A 23,920-nucleotide genomic window follows, 5' to 3' on the forward strand; every position below is an offset into this window, starting at 1 on the left:
AGGTAACTGGTATAACACCGACATAAAACCTGTGGCTCAGTGGTTACCGATGATGTTGATTTGTTCTTCTTTTTGGATTATGGCTGCTGTTGCTTAGTGAGTGGGATTGACTCAGTGCACAGCCTTCCCTCACTTTAAAACAAAATATTCTTGCACAGGCATTGCACGATAACAACATTGATTAAGCTTCGTGCAATGGCCATACTCAATAATGAGGGGGCAGCCACCCACCACCATTTGTATTTATACACATTTATGAGAATGTAAATGAAATTTTAAGAGAAAATGGAAGTAAAACACAAAACCATCAAAACAGTACATACACGTTTTTTTGTTTCTTTTGTTACCTCTTCTTCAAGAACAGGAACTGACTGGGAACTGTTTACAGTAAGAACGGGCTTTGCTACTACCACATCTTTATCACTGATGTTACTTTGGTCCTCTTCGTTGTATGTTGCTATTGGAAGAACAAAAGTAAAATATAAAATTGGAATAGTATTTGTTTAACAAAGTTTTGATAGAAGAAAACTGAAATAGTAGATTTCAAAGAAACAAGTGATGTTCTGTGTTGGCAAATAAATAAAGAAGTCTGTGCAGTGGAGGAAATTACTTTGGATAAAAGTTATAAGATTTTGTTATGCTTGGGGATTGTTATATTTTGCCCATTAAATACACATACTATATATTTGGTCTTCACTTTAGCTTTATTATGATCAGGTCATTAAGAATGAAATGTCCAATTTTGAACTGAAAGTTCATTTTACTTTATCTCAACAAAAAAGCAATGCAGTTAATCAAAGTATGCACCCAAATTATCAACACAATTTTGCCACTTTATCGGTAGCTTATTTATGCCGACAGCAAAGAATTCTGGAGAGCAAGAGGTGATGAAATCACAAAAGGCTGTTTTTGCATCTTCTTCAGATTTGAAGTTTTTTCCTCGCAAAAAGTTGTCAAATGTCTAGAACATGCGATAGTCAGTTGGTGCAAGGTCTGGTGAATATGGTGGATGACAGAGTACTTCCAAGTTCAGTTCCTGTAACATGAGTAGTGTTCTTTGTGCAACATGTGGTCAAGCATTGTTTTGCAAGAGAATTGGCCTGTCTCTATTGACCTATCTCGGTTGTTTAATTGCAAGTTCACTCATCATTTCATCCAATTGGTTGATGTATACATCCGCTGTAATTGACTTACCAGGTCTCATGAAGCTGTAGTGGATGACACCAGCGCTGGACCACCAAACAGACACCATTAGCTTTTTTGGGTGAATATTCTCTTTTGGATTGCATTTTGGCACTTCATCTATCCAACCACCATGCAGAAGGCTAGCTATTGTTGAAAAGAATCCATTTTTCATCACACAAAGATACAATGCAAAAATGGTTCACTTTTATGCCGTGATGGTTTTGATTCCCAGACCGGGCGTTGTGTGTGTTTATTGAGCGAAAACACCTAAAAGCTCCACGAGGCTCCAGCAGTGGGTGGTGGCGACTCCTATTGTACTCTTTCACCACAACTTCCTCTCTCTTCCTGTTTCTTGAGTAACGCTGAGATGGACTGGCATCCCGTCCAGCAGGGGGGAACACATACGCCACAGCAAGTTTCAAGACGACATGTCATTTGATGCTCGTTCAGTTCGTGTGGTACCCACTTGACCAGCTTCTTTACCTTACCAATTTGTTTTAGATGATCCAATACAGTTGGAATCGAAACATCAAACCTTGCTAATAACTCATGCATAAATTGAGATGTATCCACTTCCACTACAGTTTCCAGCTCATCATTATCCACCTTGGCCCCAGGTCTACCATGGGGTTGATTTTCATGAGTAAAGTCACCAGACCGCAACTTCTCAAACCATCAACATACAGTCTGCTCATTCACCACCTCTTCACCAAATACCTCATTGATGCTTAGAGCTGTCCAGGATGCAACATAAATTTTTTATCTATCCATGGGTTCACAAAAATTGATTTACAAGAGAAAACTTACAATATAATCAGACACCATGAACTGCATTTCAAAAAGTGATGGTATAACTCTTCAATGTTGTAAAACAAAGAATTGTCAGGATAAAACATTAGAGTTAACGATTATCAAACTTGGTTCATAAGAAAATCGGACATTTCATGCTTAATGACCTGATATTATTTTAGTTTCTTTGTCAGATTCTTCTATCACACATTCTGTAACCTCTTCAAGTAACTCTTTGCCCCACATTTCCTCATAAGCAGAATAAGAGGGTGGAGGTGCAATGGCCCAGTGGTTAGGGCAATGGACTCGCATTTGGAAGATTACGGTTTTGATTCCCAGACCAGGCGTTGTGTGTGTTTATTGAGCGAAAACACCTAAAAGCTCCACGAGGCTCCAGCAGTGGGTGGTGGCAACCCCTATTGTACTCTTTCACCACAACTTCCTCTCTCTTCCTGTTTCTTGAGTAACGCTGAGATGGACTGGCATCCCATCCAGCAGGGGGGAACACATACGTTACAGAAACCGGGAAACTGGGCCCAGGAGCCTGGCTTGGCTTGAAAAGGGCGAAAAAGAAAGAGAATAAGAGGAGTAAGACTTGATACTGAGTTTGACTGCTTTCCTTCTGATGAACTTTTCAATGGAGATGATCTATTATCAGGAGAACAAGAGGAGACATGTCCGATAGGGAATTACTGAAGAGGTTACAGAACGTGTGACGAAAGAACTTTGACAAAGAAACTAAAATAATAGTAAAAAAGCTGAACTGAAGACCAAATATGTAGTGCATGTGTTTAATTGGCAAAATGTGATCATCTCCCAGTATAACAATATCTGTTATAGAAATTTCAAGGATTATATTTGATCCAATTAATCCCATGGGATTACACCAAGAAAGTTCCCCTCTGAAGCACAAGTCCAAGCAAAGTTGTTTATAGAAGTCGCTCATGCATACCAGCCTCCCCTCTCCATACCACTGATGTTATCCAAGGGAAAGGCAAAGGCTGATACAGTTTGGCACCTGTGACGTTGCAACTTATTTCTACAGCTAAGCAAACTGGAGCAATGTGAAATAAAGTGTCTTGTTCAATAACACAACACACAGCCTGGTCTGAGAATCAAACTCACTACCTCATAATTTTGAGCCCAGAGCTCTAACCACTGAGCCATGTGACTTCACAATTAATCCCATTACCTGTAAACTTATACACACACACAAAGTATAAAATAGAGAAATTTATTACCTCCTCTGAGATATCGCCGGACGCGTAACTCAATTTGCCCCTGCTGATTCGCTCTATCAATGATCTGCTGTACCTTCTGTTGCGTGTGCTGTTGAATGGCTTCTCTATTGATACTAACAATTAAATCCCTTGGTCGAAGCTCACATATATCTGCTGCACTTCCTACAATTAGACATGGAAAAAAATTGTTAATCATTACAAATAATTAGTGCTAATATTTGACAACTGTATATACATGATGAATCACACATTGGTTTCAATGAGTATTCCAATCAGTCAATCAACAGGACTACATATCACTAAGGCTTTTCCACTAACCTTGCACCCTTGACCCTTTAGCAATTAAACTGACCACATCCAGGTCTTATATCCAAAATAGCCTGGGACAACAAGTTTTAAATTGTGAGTCATGGCCTGGAAGATGGTGATGAATAGGAGAGGACTGAAAACTGAGTACCATAAATCCTCGAGTATAATCCGCATTTTCTTCCCCAAATTTAAAGGTCAAAATTCCTAGTGCATACTATATACGAAGTTAAAAATGAAAAATATTTTCTAAGCAATGTCCGAGTCTCCATTAGCTGTCCGGCAATGTTTATTCAGACACATTTTGTGATGTCAGGCGTGAAAATACCTTAAGCTAAGCCTGAAAGCAATGAAGTCATAAAAAGAATCATCCATAACTTGCAGTAAGCAACATTTATTAAATGTTATTACTGTTATTTCTTTATTTTCTGCAAACAAAATGCACAAAAAAGCTACACGTTTGCATTATGTTATATATACAATAATAATAAAGGACATTACCGTATACATTTTTACAAACAAAGGACGTTATATAGACCTCCTTGACTCAAGTTAGAGAAGGGGTGCATATTATACACTAGGTTCTAGTTTTTCAGAGGTACAGCCCCCTAAAATCCCCCGCGTATTATACTCAAGGACAGACTATACTCGAGGATTTACAGTACTGATGGGTCCCAACCTGAATGCTAAATTTGTTAATGAGCTTATGGTTCACAAGCCATATCTATCCCTGGTTCTTAGTTTGTATTTGTTTTGGGGTTTTTCATTTAACAAATTTCTTCATATTGTTTCTTTCTTCAATTTTCAAGCATCATGGTGGGATACATCATGTGGCAAGTTAAAATCCAGTGATATTATAAATGATTTAATTAGAGAAAGAGAACTTGAATTTGAGAAGATAAAGAGATATATCAATGTCATTTGTTCACATCTAAGTTATTCTGAATGGAATTTATACCTGAATTTGAGTAGATACGACAAAGTTGATTCTGAACAGGAATAGAGTGATCAAATTGTTAACCATTGCATCAATGCTTTCATTAGTAATGTAGGCCCTACAAACCCCTTGAACTTAGAAACAAAGCTCATTGAGTATTTTTTTCAACTCTTTCCTGAAGGAAGTGTTTGTCAGGACGAGTGACAGAACCATGTCAACAGAGCAACACCATCTTTGTTACATCAATGGAGGAGATAAAAGCATCCCCCAGAATGCTTTGCCCATGAGAGCTGTGGATCTTCCAAGTTACAGAGACTACTGGAACACAAATTCAGCACTGAGACAGAAAATCAATGTCCAATCTTCAATATGAATGAACATGCTATTTGTAATCAACTTACCTGTGTTCAACCTATTCGGGCAAGTGACTGTGATTGTGACATGACAACAGATAAAAACCACATTTACTAAGTAAACTAATTACCATTATAACCTACCTCCAAGTTTTATCCAAGTTCATGCAATAGTTATATTTTTATGATTTTTATACTGCACAATGGCATTTCATAAAAATCTCTAATTTCTAAAAGGATTTATTACAGAAAAAGTACACTAGGAGGTAAAGAATTAAAAGAATACACTGGATAATGTAGTCAGGAGTTTACAATATCTGAAAAAAGATGGGATGGTTATGATTGGAATGCTTTTGATTATAGGTCCACTTAATAGGGGACTGACTTGGAGTTAAACAACAGTAATGACCAAAAGGGTCAACAACTTACCCAACTCAATCCGATGTACAACAATGGGAGAGTTTTGATCCACACCACCCCGAATTAAAAATCCAAATCCTTTCTCGCTCCTTAACGATTGGCTGATCTTAATTGTCCGCTCAACAAAATCCTGAAAATATTTTCAACAAAAACAAAAAAAAACACTTAGGTCTACAACAAAAAACAGTAGATACATGACACCACAAGTAAAGCAGCAATTATGTGACAACAATAATGAAGAAAAGGTGGTGTCAAAATAGACTAATGGTTAAGGTGTTGACAGCTGTCACAGAAGAGTTGTGAGTTCATATCCCTCATTGTCAAAGATTATGCTGTAGGTATGATGTTTCATGGTTCCCTCTTCTAAATCAAGTCACCAAACCCTTATCAGTTTGTACAGCTAGTAATACTAAAATAGGTTAATGATGGTTACAGAGGTACTGGTGATATTGTAATAGGCACAATGTTGGTGTTTTCGTGATGGCGAATGCAGCTGTGGTCTTATAAATGGTGATTGTACTGATGATAATGGAGGCAGAAATGGAGATGTTAAAATGACAGTAGAAGTGGTGGCAGTGGTGGTGGTGGTGGTAGCATTGAAATGACAGGAGAAGTAATAATAGTAGTGGTGGCAGTTCTCTAGAAGTGGTGTCGAAATGGTAGCAGTAGTCTCTATATATATAAAGCTGAAGTTGTCTGTGTGTGTGTGGCAGGTTTGGTAGCCTTCAACTAACACTATCTCCTCCGAGACTCTGTGGCGCAAGCTGACCGAAATTGAGAGTATGATAGAAGAAGGCTTGCTCTTCCTTTCGTAGAAGAAAAATTCAAATCGGACCATGCTAACACCAAAAATTCTTTACATCAAAAAGGTGCTTTTTTTCTATGAAAATCCCTATTTTTTACGATTTTTTGACTGCTGTGTCGCTATTTTTCGGTGTATTTCAATCAGAAAAATGTTCACTTAAAGAGAATAACAAGCTACATAATGCAAAATTTTTACTTTTCAAAAATTCCAATTCTAAAGGGTCAAAACAAACCTGAGCAACGCCGGGCGATACTGCTAGTAATATGATAAAGATGACAATGATGTAGTGGTAGTTGCAGTTGTGGTGTTGAAATATCAACAGTAGTGGTGCTGGTGCTGGTGCTACATTGGTGTGGTGGAAATGAGGGCTACATGTAATGCTCCAGTGGATGTATTAATACAATTACTAAAAAACTACTTCGACTACTACAGCAAAATTATTAATATCATAGGATAGGTCATATATAGCTAGACTGCCTTTGATCATAGGCCTGCTCAGTCAGGGTTTCAATTGGGTTAAAGTACAAGTGATGTACTATGTCACTTGTACTTATTTTAATAGCACCAACATTGGAGGAGTCATTAAGGAATAGATATACAAGGATTGACTTTAGTTCTAGGAAGAAAGGAAAACACAAAGCATAGTCTCAGGATAGAGAGAGCAGAGTATGACAGCTATTACTAGTAGCACTATGTCACCATGTTAAAGAGGATTCAGAGATGACTCTTATGTGTGATGGTTACATAGAGAGGTTCCATGAGCAGATCATCTCAGCAAATGACTGAGTGAGGTCATGTTTTGTACATTTACCTTACTGTAGGACCAAACTCCCTAAATTCATAATCAACTGTAACTCAAAGGACATCTGCCTTCGAAAGGCCAGCTAGGCCTCATATACTGAAGTAAACATTGAATACGATGAGTAAATTGATCAAGAAGAAAAATCTCAGGACAGAAAAAGAGGAATAACAGAAAACTCGAACAAATAAAACATATGAAGGCTAAAGCAGTTGATGGCTATGATAGAATGGGGACTAAGCAGGTTGAAGTCTGTCTGAGAAGGTTAAGAGACAGTTGAAGGCTCTGCTATGACAGTTGAAGATTAAGCCTGAAAAAAAACGTAAAAGAGTTAAAGGCTCTGACAAAGAAGGCTAAGAGAGATCAATGCTCTGAAAGAAGAAAGCAAAGATAAAAAAAACAACAGAAGAAAAGAAAGGAAAAGAAGACACAGATTGAAGAAGAGGAAGAGGGGGAAATAGGGGAAGAAAAGGATTACTAATTTTATCGAGCTTAGTTTTATTCCAGATAAGTGTCAGACAGAAATTGTGGTAATGTTTCACAGGTAGACAGGACACTTTTAGACAAAGCCTCAAAGTCTTGAAACAAAACGAAAAGGAAAAAGAAAAAACCCACTCCATTATCTTCAACATCCTCTTTTGATTCCATTGGGGGTAATCCACAATGTAAGAGAAGTCGTGTACTCAATACTGGACGATCTGCTCTTGTTATTGATTCCTGTCTGTTGCAACGTCAGCAGCTTTGTTAACTCCGTTTCATCCAGCTAGATCCTTATTAAACTCCTGATCCTTAGATTAATTACCTACTGTCATTAAAACATCTCAAGATTTCAAAAGTGATAATCAGAACGGCACGTAGTTACAGCCACAGCATCTACAACTAAATGTCCTATTTAAAGCATAACAACAAACACCACAAAGTCAATTGTAATCGAACAGAAATTTAGTACAACCACCACCACTACCACCACAACCAACATCATTGTCGCAACCACACTGATCACCAAGACAACTATGATGATAGCCACTACTACCACTACAATTATCATTACCACTGTCATACCACCATAACAACAATCAACAACCTGAATAACTTACTCCACCACCACCTTACTACACCATAGCTGGATTACACAAGATAAAAAAAAATCACCTATAATGCTGTACTGATCAACACTTATACTATGCCAGAACACCAATCAACCAATTTGACCCCATCTCCCACCTCCACATATGTATGTGTTCATGCAGACACATACTCACACAGCCTGTGGTGGCACAGCTGTTTCCAGCCCTAATTTGAATGGTGATCTGTTACACAATAGAAAACAATATTTGACTGGAAAACAAACAAGAAAAAAAAAAGGAAGATCAAGAGGGAATACGACTGCATGAAAGTTTTGTTCAAAATTTACATGCTAACAATAACTCTGGGGAAGAGTTTAATCAATAAAATCAACTTCCAGACATGACTGGTATTTTATTTTCATTGACCATGAAAGGATGAAAAGCAAAGTTGGCTTCAGTGGGATTTGAACTCAGAACAGAGCCAGAACACTTGTCGCCAAGCATTTGGTACAACATACAATAATTAATAATAAAGGTTACTTGATGACCCTGCCAGTGCTGATGCCACATAACAAGCATCCAGTCCACACTGTGAAGTAGTTGGCATTTAGAAGGGCATCCAGCTATAAAGATCATGTCAAAACTGACCTCATTTTGCTGGTGCCGCGTAAAAAGCACTCAGTCCCTTCTACAGGGAGGTTGGTGTTAGGAAGGGTATCCAGCCATAAAAACCATGCCAAAACAGACACAGTAGTCTGGTCTAGTCTTCTATCTGGCCAGTTCCTGTCAGACCATCCAGCCCATTCCATCATGGAGGACAGATGTTAAATGATGATGATGATTCAATGAGATTCCTTTTGACAGGCCCATAGTTTTAGCAGTTTCCTGTTTCCTTAATTCCTTCCATCAATACAAGAATGAGATGGTTGATATAAGATCATTCCTTCCCTAGTGTGTTTATCATGATTCGCATTTGACCAATGAGACAGGACACCAGCACCAAACAGATTGCCAACCAAAGCATGCAAAGCTCTGTCACTTTCTGTAAGGCTTACCACACATCAGGACACTGACCCATGTATTTCTGTGTCTCTCCATAATTAAGGGTTTCAATTTTTGTCACAAAGCCAGCAATTTTAGGGGAGTGGTGTTAGTTGAATATATCAAACCCACCACCACCTGACTATTATCTTATCGATCCCAAAAGGATCAAAAGCACACTGACTTCAGCAACATTTGAACACAGAACATAAAGAGCCGGAAGAACAACCAGGAAGCATTGGAAAAATGCTCTAAAGATTTTGCTCGCTTACTGCCTTAATAAGAATAACAATAAATAATAATGGTTTCAAATTTTGGCACAAAACCAGCAATTTCGGGGAGGAGTAAGTCAATTACATCAACCCCAGTGTTCAACTGGTACTTATTTTAGCAACCCCAAAAGGATGAAAGACAAAGTTGATCTGAGTGGAACTTGAGCTCAGAACACAAAATGCCACTAAGCATTTTACCCAATAAGCTAACAATCCTACCTACTCAATACTTTAATCATCATCATCATTTAACGTCCGTTTTCCATGCTGGCATGCGTTGGACGGTTTGACTGAGGTCTGAAAAGCCAGTGGCTGCACCAGGCTGCAATCTGATCTGGCAATGTTTCTCCAGCTGGATGCCCTTCCTAGTGCCAACCACTTCGAGAGTGTAGTGGGTGCTTTTTACGTGCCACCAGCACAGGAGCCAGTCAGGCAGCCCTGGCATTGATCACATTCGGATAGTGCTTTTTATGTGCCACTGGTACAGGAGCCAGTCAAGAGGCACTGGCATCAACCACTTTTGGCATGGGAGCCAGTCAGGGGGCACTGACCACAGCTACGAATTTGGTTTTACTTGACTCAACAGGTCTTCTCAAGCATAGATAATAATAATAATAATAATAATAATAATAATAATAATTTCTTTATTGATCACAAAAGGTTTACATAATAATAATCCTTTCTGCTATAGGTACAAGGTCTGAAATTTTGGGGGAGAGGACTATCAACCCCAGTGTTTCATTGGTACTTAATTTATCAACCCCAAAAGGATAAGTTGACCTCAGTGGAATTTGAACTCACAGCACATATATACACATATATATATATCTCCCAAATTTTATTTAATTTGCTTTGCAGGAAGGACTGTTTCAACAAAGTCACGTATTGTCCTTTCCGTTGAAACACGGAGTAGATGAAACAGGGACAACTGAAGAAGGGGAATATTCCTTGTGTTGTATGTCTTGTTTCTCTGTTTTTTTGTTGTTTGAAAAAAAAGTTCGTTTCTATGTTTTTGTTTCTCATTGTGTTCAACATTTTTTTGATGTCCTGTACCCATATATGCATGTATATATACATATATATGTAAGTATGTACATATATGTATGTATATATGTATATATTTATATATTATTTATATTATATAGATATATATATGTAAACAACAAACAGATGTATTAATTTAATGCTGAGGAAGAGAGAAAGTGTTTTATGTTTCAAGCCTATGCTCTTCAACAGAAAGGAACACAGAAATAAACAGAGAAAGAGAATAAAAAAAGGTTCAGTGGCTAGCAATCAATCATGGCGATACATATACAAGATAACTAGCTGAATACCTATCTGTTATGCTCTATATAAGGAAATACTTTCCTGTCATCATGGTAATTGGATAGTGGTATATTGTAGTTTTACATTTTTTAAATATTTTAAGATTTTCTCAATCTCTGTATTATATTTCAAAGGCGTAGTTGTCTAGCAAGTGACTTGATCAGAAGCTGTGTGTTGAAACTGAAGCAATTGCATCATAAAAAGGAAGCAAACTAGTCATTTAATAAACACTCAAAAGCTATTAAATTCACTTTAAATTCCTTTCATGCACTGCAAAAATTTCCATTGCACATCTGTGACCTGGTCACTGAAACAGTTCCACTGCAAGGTGTTGTGCTGCTACTATGCTAGTGACCAGCTTGTAGTTGTGTGATGAAAATTTCAACAGTTCATGAAATAAATTTAAAGTGAATTTAATAGCTTTGTGTGTTTATTAAATGACTAGATTTGCTACATTTCATAATATAGTTGTATCATCAAATTATAATCTCCTGATATATGAGTTCACTTTAGTTTAATAAACTCCAACATACATGTAAAATATCATTGATGTTAGTTTCACTTAAACTTTTTAAAGTCAGTTTTTGTTTTTAACATGTTTATCACTCTGCTGTTCTAAATTTAATTTCGATACACCCATATACATATATTGCTCCAGCATGACCACAGCCTTATGGGCGGAATATGTAAAAGAACAAAGAATATATATGAGTTTTGATCCATAAGTATCCGGACTGTTACCATAGAAATGAAGCTAAAGCACAGAGAGTGAAGCCACTTGGCACAGATTAACCTTCAGCACTGCTGTGCATGCACACAAAGTTTTAGCATTCTAGCTCATCTCCGCTGTTTACAGCAGTGCTTAGAAGGAAGGTGTGTAGCATGTGAGCGTCACACTGACCATGACGGAGAAAGTTGTCATGGCAATACCTACTCAGTGGCCTATGCAAAGTTGCAGAAAGTGTATGGAGAGGAGTGTATGGGCTGCACATAAGTGTGCAAATGGTTCAGACATTTCCAAGATGGCTGTAAAAATGACAATATTGACACACATTCTGGGAGACCAACCAGCAGAACTGAGAAAAACATCGCAGATGTGCATGCAGCTGTGAGTGGGAAATCGTTGAATCACCATCCATAAGTGATCAGAGGATGTGCAGATTAGTTATGGTTCAGTTCAATTCATTATCACTGAAGATTTGGGTATGAGACATGTGTCCGCCAAGTTTGTGCCAAAACTGCTTTTGGCAGACACCAAAAGTAGACTTGGGTTTCACTTGTACAAGATCTTCTTGATGGTGTTGCGAATGATGAAAACTTTTTGTAGGCCTCTGAGCAGGTATTTCCAAGCTTTTGGGCAAAATTTGAATCAGATTCTCTGCTCAACTTTCTCTGTCATGTTCAATGCGATGATCACACACTACATACCTTCCTTCCAAGCATTGCTGTAAACAGCAGAAGTGAGCTAGAACATTAAAACTTAATGCACATGCACAACAAAGTTCAAGGTCAATCTGTGCCAAGCAGCTTCACTCTCCATGTTTTAGCTTTATTACTATAGCAACAGTCCGGATACTTATTGATCATGGTGTTGAATTATATACACAAATGTATGAAAATGAGGAGACGAAAGGAACAAATAGGGAAAGTGAAATGTCATGCTATACAAATGCCAGAACAAGCAAAAAACCTGACTAGAACAAGTGGAATACATCAAAATTCATCTACAAAGACTATAAGCATATGAACCCATGCGAGAATGTTACGTGAGTGTATGTGTGCAAGTGTGTATATTTATACATGCATATATATATATGTATGTGTGTGAATTGTATGGAGGAAGGTTCACTCAATATATGTGGACACAGCCATCACTGAATGATTTACATGAATGCTTTGAGATCATGAAGACCTGTGTTCAATTCTTCTGAGGAGCACTTGGGTAAATGTGTTCTCCTATTACCCCAAGTTAACACAAGCCTTCTGAGTGAAATTTAATACATGGAATCTGTGTGTGCCAGCCTGTTGGCTGCAGAGTACCTGTAATTCAAAGGGCCTGCCTCATCACATGAATTCTGCCTGAAGATTATATTCCAGGTACAAGTGTATATGGGATACATTTGCTTCTTATTTCTTCACTCCCTACAAGGGACTAAACACAGAGGGGACAAACAAGGACAGACAAACGGATTAAGTCGATTATATCGACCCCAGTGTGTAACTGGTACTTATTCAATCGACCCCGAAAGGATGAAAGGCAAAGTCAACCTCAGCGGAATTTGAACTCAGAACGTAGCAGCAGACGAAATACCTATTTCTTTACTACCCACAAGGGGCTAAACACAGAGGGGACAAACAAGGACAGACAAAGGGATTAAGTCGAGTATATCGACCCCAGTGCATAACTGGTACTTATTCAATCGACCCCAAAAGGATGAAAGGCAAAGTCAACCTCGGCGGAATTTGAACTCAGAACGTAGCGGGAGACAAAATACCACTAAGCATTTCACCCGGCGTGCTAACGGTTCTGCCAGCTCGCTGCCTTTGATACATTTGCTGCTGTCATTCAATGAGTAGATGATACAATTGATGAAACAACTGGAAAACACTGTTGAAACTAATGGCGGGTCAGTTTAATATATATATATGTGTGTGTGTATATAATGAAACACAAAAATATATATGGCAGACAAACACTTGAAAAGGATCAAGGCATCTTAAAAAAACCCTTCAAAATGCCATCTTGGAGTTACAGTCAACACACATACCTGACCCATGTTACATCACTCACCAATCTTTCAAAAGAATGATGGCTCTCTCTCTGTCCATTTATCTCCTTTTTTGTTTTTCATTATTCTTTCTCTCCAGTGATACCTGGTGAAGAAGTAAACTAATCATTGCCCCCAACCTTTTATAGTTTTGTAGCTCACCACAAAACCATTTTTTAAAAATATATATATGAGTGAAGCAGAAACAGAATTGTTGTCAAAAGGTTGGCAGTAAGAGGATAATCCCACATCGAATTTTGCCAATAGCCTTATCTATGCTAAACATGGTAGCATTTGTTTGACACAAATGGTTCATCAGTTCACTCTGTTATAAATAAATGCAAATGCTGATGGGAAAAAAAACTCTATGCAGTCACAAGATCTGCAAAAAGTAGCAGCTATGTCTCATTCAAATCACATAATTTTTGCAAAAAAAATCGTATTGGATAATGTATTCCTAGATACACTATGACTAAAAAAGAAAACAATGTTGGAAAATCTTCTGCTATATGTCAGCACAATCAAGAATAATTGTGGTTAAGCAATAACAACAAACAAATTCATGCAAAAGTTTAAATTTGCATAACTGTCAAATCTACACTAACATGAACAAAGGCTTAAATCTATCTATCTATTTATATATATATATATATATATATATATATATATATATATATATTATATATATATATATATAAATATATATATATATACATATATACATAACAGTTAGTGTTATGCTAAAAGGGTTAAAAACAAAAACACACAAAAAGAAAGAAAACAAATGGATGCAGTGTAAGTTAAAAACAATAGCAAACGATGTGAAATAAAAAAAACAATAACAAACACAATACATAAAACAAGAAAGCAACTAACTGCATGGTTATGTGATGCATCAGCCACTACAGAAATAACAAGATCAACAGAACTTTTAAGAAGCAGTGGAAACCTACAAGGCTACAACACTGCACAACTCCTGCAATTTCCAACTATGAAAGAAAAGAAGTTTGCATCCTTCTTACTTCACTGGCATCAGGGTAACAGAAACAGAAAATAAGAATCTGATTTAATTTAGTAAAATTTATCTTCCCCAAAAAAATTTCATTGAAATTTTACTGGCATCAGTAAAAGAGAACTATAGTGATCCCATAGCTGTTGTGTGATTCACAACCAGGCCTTGCAATGTTGCTTATGCGCACCTTGACTGAACAACAAAAGGTTGCACTATTATTTTCCCTCATCTTGCATTCTCTCCTCTCTCTTCTGTCAACTGTGCACTCTTCTAAATCATAATATCCTATGCCTTTATTACCCACAAGGGGCTAAACACAGAGGGGACAAACAAGGACAGACAAACGGATTAAGTTGATTACATTGACCCCAGTGCGTAATTGGTACTTATTTTAATCGACCCCGAAAGAATGAAAGGCAAAGTCGACCTCGGCGGAATTTGAACTCAGAACATAACGGCAGACGAAATACGGCTACGCATTTTGCCCGGCGTGCTAACGTTTCTGCCAGCTCGCCGCCTTAAATCATAACATCCTATCATCTCCTCACCATCTCTGTTAACTGTATCATTCTCATGACTCCTCAGCATCTTGATTCTTGCCCTTCATAGGTTTAAGAGATAGCATCAGACCACCTTCATTCTTCTGTCCAACACACAATAGTCTCACCTTTCTGTTGTGCAGCCATCACTCTTTCCTCTCTAGGTCACCTCCATTGCTACCTAATACCTACTCATACCATTATCTGATCCTTTCTAGGCCACTCCTGTTGCCACCCATCACCTCTGTAAAGTGGTTGGCCATAGTAAGGGTATCCAACCACAGAAACCGAGTCAAATGACACATCTAAGGACGAATCTATGGAAGCAGTGGCTAGTAATCACAGGTGACTCAGACTAGGCGGGTCCTGCCAACTCATACAAGCATGAAAAGTGGACATAAAATGATAATGTCAATGCAGTAATGTGTCCTATTGCAAAAGCAACTGTTACAAAGAAATGAAATGTCAGCAGTTGCAAAAAAAAAAAAGCCATCGATGGGATGGTCTTTTGTAGATTTTGAAGAATTTTTTTTTATTACTATGTTTTTTTTTTACAGCTAAACACTTTTGTTACATACCATTAATCCATTAACTGTTATGTGCAAGGTGCAGATGGAAGCTATTGCCATCCAGAGACATGCAGAGTTATGTCCCTTGCCTAAAGTTGCAGCAACTCTTAAATTTAATAGTCCAATACCAACTTTAAAATTCATTATGCATCAAATATGTAATAATGAGTTGTTGGTAATCCATAGTTTCTAGCAGCACTATGTAATAGTTGCAACAATATAGTTGATGAGTTTATACATTTTATGGTGAAACAAGCCACTGTGTAAAGACTACAATATATATACTCTTTACCAACAATATGTTCACCTACTACTTGATGATCTTCCAAATAAAAACTGGATGGATGGGTGGCTGGGTGGATGGGTGGGTAGATGGATGGATGGATGGTTGGTTGGTTGGTTGGTTGGTTAGGTAGGTAGGTCCCAGGACAGAGCGCTAGTCTGAACTTGTAATTTATTCAGACTGAATTGTCCTGTACAAAGACACAATAAAATGCTAGAAGCTATGTAATATGTAAATGATATAATACGAACAAGTGATAGTCCAATACTTTATCCACTGATGTATTCTACAATTAGTTCCACTCTTCTAAACAGAACACTTATGTATTTAGTCATGCACAGAAGAGAGAGATAAAGATCAAGAGATTTCATCATCTAAGTTATAGTGCAAATGGTGATCCTTTGTTATTTCATCATGCTGGCAAAACAGCTGTCAGCAATATTCTTAAAACTTGAATAAATAGCTTTAAACGTATCTAGGTGTCTTTGATGAGTTGCTTTTAATAAAATTATAGTTTTTCATAAGGTTAACCTCATCATTAAAAATTTAAATATTTCTATTTGCATTTACACTATTTTTTGATCAGTACACAGAGATGTCTGGTGGATAAGAACCTTATTAATCTTGATTTGGAAATAAAGGTTCTTAGTTCAAATGGTTGGTACTATGCATAAACTCAAGAATAAGACCTTTGATGATAAATGAGAAGCAAACTAATTGAAACAGTATAGATTTGCATAAATTCTAGCTCAAACATACTGGTTCACGATGCTGGAGCTTATCTGGATTTCAGAAACTTTAGACAACTGGAAGTACAAGACCTCCCCTCTAACTGGGACGTCGATCCATCACAGGGTCAACCCACAGCTCAAGACCACAAATTTGCTTGTCAGTTGCTTGATCATGGTTACTTGTGCATGTCCCTTAGAGGCTGATAATATGTGCATCTCTGATCATGAGTAGGAATGCTGGAGAAGCATCATAGCTATGTGTTGAGTGGGATTCTTTGGTGTTTGAACAAATGTAACAAAAGCAAGGTTTGAAGGAAATATTAGCCCCTTTTCATACCTTACTCAAAGAGCACATGATGCTGCTTAGTCCAAGACACAAATCCACAATGAGCCTAACATCCTAACTAGTAGACCACGGGTCTTCAAATGGATATACATAGCATAGATAATACTATCGTCAAACACAATAAACATTTGTTTACATGTACCAAATAATTTATAATTTAAATTTCAGCATTTTTTTCAAAAGATGTTTCTGTTACCTGAGGTGAGCAAAGAAAGATGGGGGGAAAAAAAAGTCACACAAGAACAAAGGAATTAATTTCTTACTACCATCTTACCTCACACTCATCTTTAATCCATCCTTCATCAGTTTCAGAAGAATCGACCTTTAGGAAAAACAAAACTGACACAAATAAAACCCTTGCTGCATGTCACCAACATCCAGCTGCATTTTACTAATTAGGATTCCTGTGGGTTTTGTTGTTGTTTTTTATTACTTTTCCTAATGTGACTTAAATGTCGGTAGTCATGAAATCTTCACCTAGTTCTTTAACTTTATCCTTTCCTTTTAAGCTGTCTACCTCCCTTGTATTTATTAAGATTTTCTTTAAAATCAAATAGCTACATCTGTGTACATGTTTGTATGTATAAACATACATGCAAGTGTGTATCTATCTATCTATGTATGTTTATACATTCATATTCTTTTTTTTCTTTTATTTGTCTCAGTCATTTGACAGCAGCCAAGCTGGATCACAGCCTTTAGTCGAACAAATCAACCCCAGGACTTATTCATTGTAAGCCTAGTACTTATTCCATCGGTCTCTTTTGCCAAACTGTTAAGTTACAGGGACGTAAACACACCAACATTGGTTGTCAAGCGATGGGTGGGGGGACAAACACAGACACACACACTCGCATATATATATATACGACGGGCTTCCTTCAGTTTCTATCTACCAAATCCACTCACAAGGCTTTGGTTGGCCTGAGGCTATTGTAGAAGACACTTACCCAAGGTGCCATGCAGTGGGACTGAACCATGTGATTGGTAAGCAAGCGACTTACCACACAGTCGCTCGTGCACCTTGATATAAATAAACAGATACATTGTCCCTATTTACTATAGAGAGGCACTAATGTTAAATCATCCTGAAGACAAGACTAGAGTTCTAGAAATGTTACAGAAAGATTTAAGAAATTTATGGTTCTAAACACTGTTAGAGCACATATGAAATTCTTTCTAAGAAATTTGATGAAAAAAGTAAATAAAACCAGAACACTTGTATTTTCAATGCAGAATGTCTGGATGAGTCACAGACCCTGTCCCTAATTTCCACTAAGAAAGGAACAGCTTAAAAATGGAAAAGTTAGTTTACTAAACTCCTCCAAATTCTTACCTATTTTCAAATTATTTCAAATGATCCATCCAGCCACACGCACATGCACACACACACACACACACACACACACACACACAAGTATGCATACTTATTTATGAATATATCTTTCTATAAACACATGTGTGTATAACATAGACAGACACACACACCCAACATACACAGATATGTATGTAGATTCATTCTTCATGAGTGGCCAAAACCTGGTATAGGCTGAAGAATGACAAGTGATGCAGAAAAAAAACCATACTTCCACAAAAGCGAAAAAGTTATTTATTTTACTAAACTCTTTCAAATTCTTGATTATTTTTCAAATTGTTTCATATCAAAAGCTAGATAGTGTATTTCCTTAGGAGTTTAAGCATCAGTATCAAAAACTACTACCACCAAGATTATTCTAATAACACTGTGCAACAGAATTTTTATATTTTTTTTTGTCTTTGATCAGTAAGTGTAATTTCGTATTTGCTTCTACCTAGAAATCAAAGAAAATGATTATCATTCCCTTTCAACTTTGCTTTTGTGACCTGGACATCAATGTTTAGAAACCGACCTATTTTCCATAATATTTCAGACAAATTCAGTACTGAGTAGTGGCTGACAATATGTGCATCTCTGATCATGAGTATTGGGGAACATCATAGCCATGTGCTGAGAGGGATTCTTTGGAGTTTGAATAAATGTAACAAAAGCAAAGTTTGAAGGAAATATTAGCCATTTTTCATACTTTCTATGGGGTAAGCAAATAGGAAATAATAGTTGCTATCCAAAGACAAAATTCCTGCTACACAGTGTAATTACTGTTTCCTCTTTTGACTTCACTTAACCTCCATTCCAGGTTTACATTTTCATACAGTCACAATCAAGTTGACAAACAACAATTTTACTTAACCTACCTTATCAGGTCTTGGAGAAGAAATCCTCTCCACTGGAGTAGATGAAACGGTGGGGCCGCTTTCAGAATGCAGCTCATTGCTTTTGGATTGATGAGGCAGTTCGTTCTGCAATAGCTGTTGCTGCTGCTTTCCTCGGCTGTCTGGTGGTGATGATGGAGGTGGTGGCGCTAATGAAGGAGACTCCACTGAGGGCAGCGGTTGTTGCTTCTCCTCCAGTCTTGCAGTTTGTTCAATGTTTTTCAAGTTGTTTGCTTCAACATCATTCTTGGTCCTGGGGCTCCTTACACTCTCAACACTTTTCACCTCTGACAGTTTCAACACTGGTTCTTCTGTTGTGTTGGCTGCAAACACGTCATCTTCGAAATTATCAGTGATGTTGTTGTTGTTCGTGTTGCTGGCGGCATTGTTGTTGTAGTTGCCACTGGTCCTGTTGCTTCTGTTGTTCTTGCTGTTGTCTTCGATGGCATCACTTTTTTCATTCTTTATCACAGTGTTCTCACGTTTGGAGCTGATTGATGTTTCTGACACTGTTGTAGCATCACCTTTTCTCGAAACATTTTCATTTTGGAAACTCTGTCAAATGAAACCAACAAAACAGACAAGACATTTATTAGACAAAACAAATCAGAAAGGAAGATCATCATCATTTAATGTTCACACTGAACCAAATTCGATGACTGGCACCCATGCCAGTGGAGTGCTAACAGCTCCATCCAAGCGGGATCACTGCCAGAGAGCTGACTGGCTTCCGTGCCGGTGGGCACGTAAAAAGCACCATTTGAGCGTGATCATTACCAGCGTCACCTTACTGGCACGTGAACAAAACATTCAAGCAAGGTCGTTGCCAGTGCCGCTGGACTGACTCCTGTGCAGGTGGCATGTAAAAAACACCATTTTCGAGCATGGCCGTTGCCAGTACCGCCCCTCATGCCAGTGGCATGTAAAAGCACCCACTACACTCTCGGAGTGGTTGGCATTAGGAAGGGCATCCAGCTGTAGAAATTCTGCCAGATCAGATTGGAGCCTGGCGCAGCCATCTGGTTCACCAGTCCTCAGTCAAATCGTCCAACCCATGCTAGCATGGAAAGTGGACATCAAACGATGATGATGATGATTTCATGATGACATGGGTTGGATGGTTTAACAGGATCCAATGGATCCAAAAACTGCAGCATGCTCCAGTGTCTGCATTGGCCTGATACTTATGGTTAGATGCCTTTCCTAACACTAATCACTTTACAGCAAGAAGTGGATGTTTATTTTTTTATAACACCACCAATATTGAGGTTGCCATGCAGCCAATAAAACTAAGATCCTTCCTCTTCTTGTAGCTACAGTAGAGAGAGAGCGCGACAGCTTTATGCCAGGGGACAAGGGGTCAAAGTGAGAGAAAAGGGTTCAAAACAAGTTTCTTGCTGTAAGGGAGCTAGACAGCTACTTACATTATAAAAAAGAGGATGGGAGTGACCAGGTGGAACTGGAGGGAGATAAAAATAGGGGTGACGAGGTGTCAGGGAGGGCTCTCAAGTTATAAGGTGAATAGAATTTGCAAGAATGCAGGGGAAGGTGAAAGATAGAGTATGGATAAGAAGGTAAATACTACGATGAACAAGTGATAAGGGATGATATGTAAGGAGAGTAGGGAAGGGTAAGCAACAACTGTAGAAAATAGGTGGGGTTGAGGGTGATCAAAGAGATGAGTTAGGGGAGAAGAGATGACTGAAAATGCAGAAAAAGGAGGCAGGATGGTGAAGAGCAGCAGAATAATAACAATAAAAATAATGTTACATCTTTTGATTAAATGTTTAAAGTGTTTAAGATGTAATGTAATTATCTTGATATACTCTCTTTTACTTGTTTCAGTCATTTGACTGCGGCCATGCTGGAGCACCGCCTTCAGTCGAGCAAATCGACCCCGGGACTTATTCTTTGTAAGCCCAGTACTTATTCTATCGGTCTCTTTTGCCGAACTGCTAAGTGACGGGGACATAAACACATAAGCATCGGTTGTCAAGCAATGCTAGGGGGACAAACACAGACACACAAACATATACACACACACACTTATATATATATATACATATATACGACAGGCTTCTTTCAGTTTCCGTCTACCAAATCCACTCACAAGGCATTGGTCGGCCCGGGGCTATAGCAGAAGACACTTGCCCAAGATGCCACGCAGTGGGACTGAACCCGGAACCATGTGGTTGGTTAGCAAGCTACTTACCACACAGCCACCCCTGTGCCTATATATAAAAAAAGTATGTATTTTTTTTCTCTCAAAGTTATAGGCTGCAGTTTTGCAACTAGACAGCTGAAATTTTGCTTAGGAGTACATCTTTCCAATGAGAATTCCATAGACTCCTCTATGCTCTCAAAAGGATAAGGAATGAGAAAGTCATCCATATTTTGTATCAACTTAGAGAGGATGTATATATATCAGTTTTACAAAGCTAAATGGTGAGGACAAATTGGTTCCCTTCTCAGTTCATTTATTAGTTGTCCTTGAAGTGAGGGATAAATTGTGACGTTCCATAGTACCATGTATAATTGTGTGCACGAGAGAGAGGGGGAGGAGCTAAGGGAGAATGAGTGTAAGTATGTGTCTAGAGTACAGGTATTACCAAATAACTAAGAAGTTTAGTTTGCAATCATTGCTGGATTTGATCCTATGGAGTGGCATCTTATACAAGTGTCTTGACCACCTGAGCATGGGAGTGAAATTTGATACACAAAAAAGTGTGCATAAACCGACAGGATGGACCGTACATGAACAAAATCGATCCTTTGAATAACAAGTGCAGCTCAAGTGACAGATTTCCCACAGAGTTTCTACCAACATAATTTCATTCACAAGGCTGTTGTAGAAGATACTTTCTTGAGAGGCCATGCTGTGAATGTGAGTCTAAGACCCCATGATAGTGAAAAAAGTTTATTGCGTGTATGTTGTGAGTGTTGTATGTCTGTATGCTGCGTGGTGTGTGCCTGCATGATGTAGGGCATGTGCCTGTTATATTGCGTGCACATGTATGTGGTGTTGCATGCACCTGTACACTGCATTGCATGCACTCGTATGTTGCATTACCTGTGCATTATGCTGCATTACATGTGTCTGTACATTGTGTTGTGTGTGTCTGAATGGTATGTTGTGTGTGTCTGTATGGTATGTTGTGTGTGTCAGTATGGTATGTTGTGTGTGTCAGTATGGTATGTTGTGTGTGTCAGTATGGTATGTTGTGTGTGTCTGTATGTCATGTTGTGTGTGTCAGTATGGTATGTTGTGTGTGTCTGTATGTCATGTTGTGTGTGTCAGTATGGTATGTTGTGTGTGTCAGTATGGTATGTTGTGTGTGTCTGTATGTCATGTTGTGTGTGTCAGTATGGTATGTTGTGTGTGTCAGTATGGTATGTTGTGTGTGTCAGTATGGTATGTTGTGTGTGTCAGTATGGTATGTTGTGTGTGTCTGTATGTCATGTTGTGTGTGTCAGTATGGTATGTTGCGTGTGTCAGTATGGTATGTTGTGTGTGTCAGTATGGTATGTTGTGTGTGTCTGTATGGTATGTTGTGTGTGTCTGTATGTCATGTTGTGTGTGTCAGTATGGTATGTTGTGTGTGTCAGTATGGTATGTTGTGTGTGTCAGTATGGTATGTTGTGTGTGTCTGTATGGTATGTTGTGTGGTGTCTGTATGTCATGTTGTGTGTGTCAGTATGGTATGTGTTGTGTGTCGTATGGTATGTTGTGTGTGTCAGTATGTATGTTGTGTGTGTCTGTATGGTATGTTGTGTGTGTCTGTATGTCATGTTGTGTGTGTCAGTATGGTATGTTGTGTGTGTCAGTATGGTATGTTGTGTGTGTCTGTATGGTTGTGTGTGTCTGTATGTCATGTTGTGTGTGTCAGTATGGTATGTTGTGTGTGTCTGTATGTCATGTTGTGTGTGTCAGTATGGTATGTTGTGTGTGTCAGTATGGTATGTTGTGTGTCAGTATGGTATGTTGTGTGTGTGTCTGTATGTCATGTTGTGTGTGTCAGTATGGTATGTGTGTGTGTCAGTATGGTATGTGTGTGTGTCAGTATGGTATGTTGTGTGTGTCTGTATGGTATGTTGTGTGTGTGTGTATGTATGTTGTGTGTGTCTGTATGGTATGTTGTGTGTGTCAGTATGGTATGTTGTGTGTGTCTGTATGGTATGTTGTGTGTGTCTGTATGGTATGTTGTGTGTGTCTGTATGGATGTTGTGTGTGTCTGAATGGTATGTTGTGTGTGTCTGTATGGTATGTGTGTGTGTCTGAATGTATGTTGTGTGTGTCTGTATGGTATGTTGTGTGTGTCAGTATGGTGTTGTGTGTGTCTGTATGGTATGTTGTGGTGTGTCTGTATGTATGTTGTGTGTGTCAGTATGGTATGTTGTGTGTGTGTCTGTATGGTATGTTGTGCGTGTCAGTATGGTATGTGGTGTGTCAGTATGGTATGTTGTGTGTGTCTGTATGGTATGTTGTGTGTGTCTGTATGGTATGTTGTGTGTGTCAGTATGGTATGTTGTGTGTGTCAGTATGGTATGTTGTGTGTGTCTGTATGGTATGTTGTGTGTGTCAGTATGGTATGTTGTGTGTGTCAGTATGGTATGTTGTGTGTGTCTGAATGGTATGTTGTGTGTGTCTGTATGCCATGTTGTGTGTGTCTGTATGTCATGTTGTGTGTGTCTGTATGTCATGTTGTGTGTGTCTGTATGGTATGTTGTGTGTGTCTGTATGTCATGTTGTGTGTGTCTGTGTCTGAATGGTATGTTGTGTGTGTCTGTATGTCATGTTGTGTGTGTCTGTATGTCATGTTGTGTGTGTCTGTATGTCATGTTGTGTGTGTCTGTATGGCATGTGTGTGTGTCTGTATGTCA

General features: G+C 38.3%; 1 protein-coding gene across 5 annotated transcripts in view; it reads right to left on the reverse strand.

The window, feature by feature from the left end:
* The window catches only part of LOC115216997 (LIM and calponin homology domains-containing protein 1-like), a 294,506-nt gene that overhangs the window by 46,258 nt on the left and 224,328 nt on the right, over positions 1-23,920 (reverse strand). For 4 of the 5 annotated variants that reach the window (XR_005001247.1, XM_036507360.1, XM_029786512.2 and 1 more), the window contains 5 exons: positions 19,022-19,594; positions 17,064-17,111; positions 5,241-5,361; positions 3,216-3,377; positions 324-457 (listed from right to left, as the gene is read on the reverse strand). Coding sequence is in view for 4 of the 5 variants with exons in the window: in XM_036507360.1 (XP_036363253.1) it covers positions 324-457; positions 3,216-3,377; positions 5,241-5,361; positions 17,064-17,111; positions 19,022-19,594 (1,038 nt within the window). In the remaining variant the exon portion in view is untranslated. The remainder of the gene's footprint in view (positions 1-323; positions 458-3,215; positions 3,378-5,240; positions 5,362-17,063; positions 17,112-19,021; positions 19,595-23,920) is intronic. The other variant, XM_036507362.1, reaches the window with a different exon arrangement.

This window comes from Octopus sinensis, linkage group LG11 (genome assembly GCF_006345805.1).
Source record: "Octopus sinensis linkage group LG11, ASM634580v1, whole genome shotgun sequence".
NCBI classification, from domain to species: domain Eukaryota; kingdom Metazoa; phylum Mollusca; class Cephalopoda; order Octopoda; family Octopodidae; genus Octopus; species Octopus sinensis.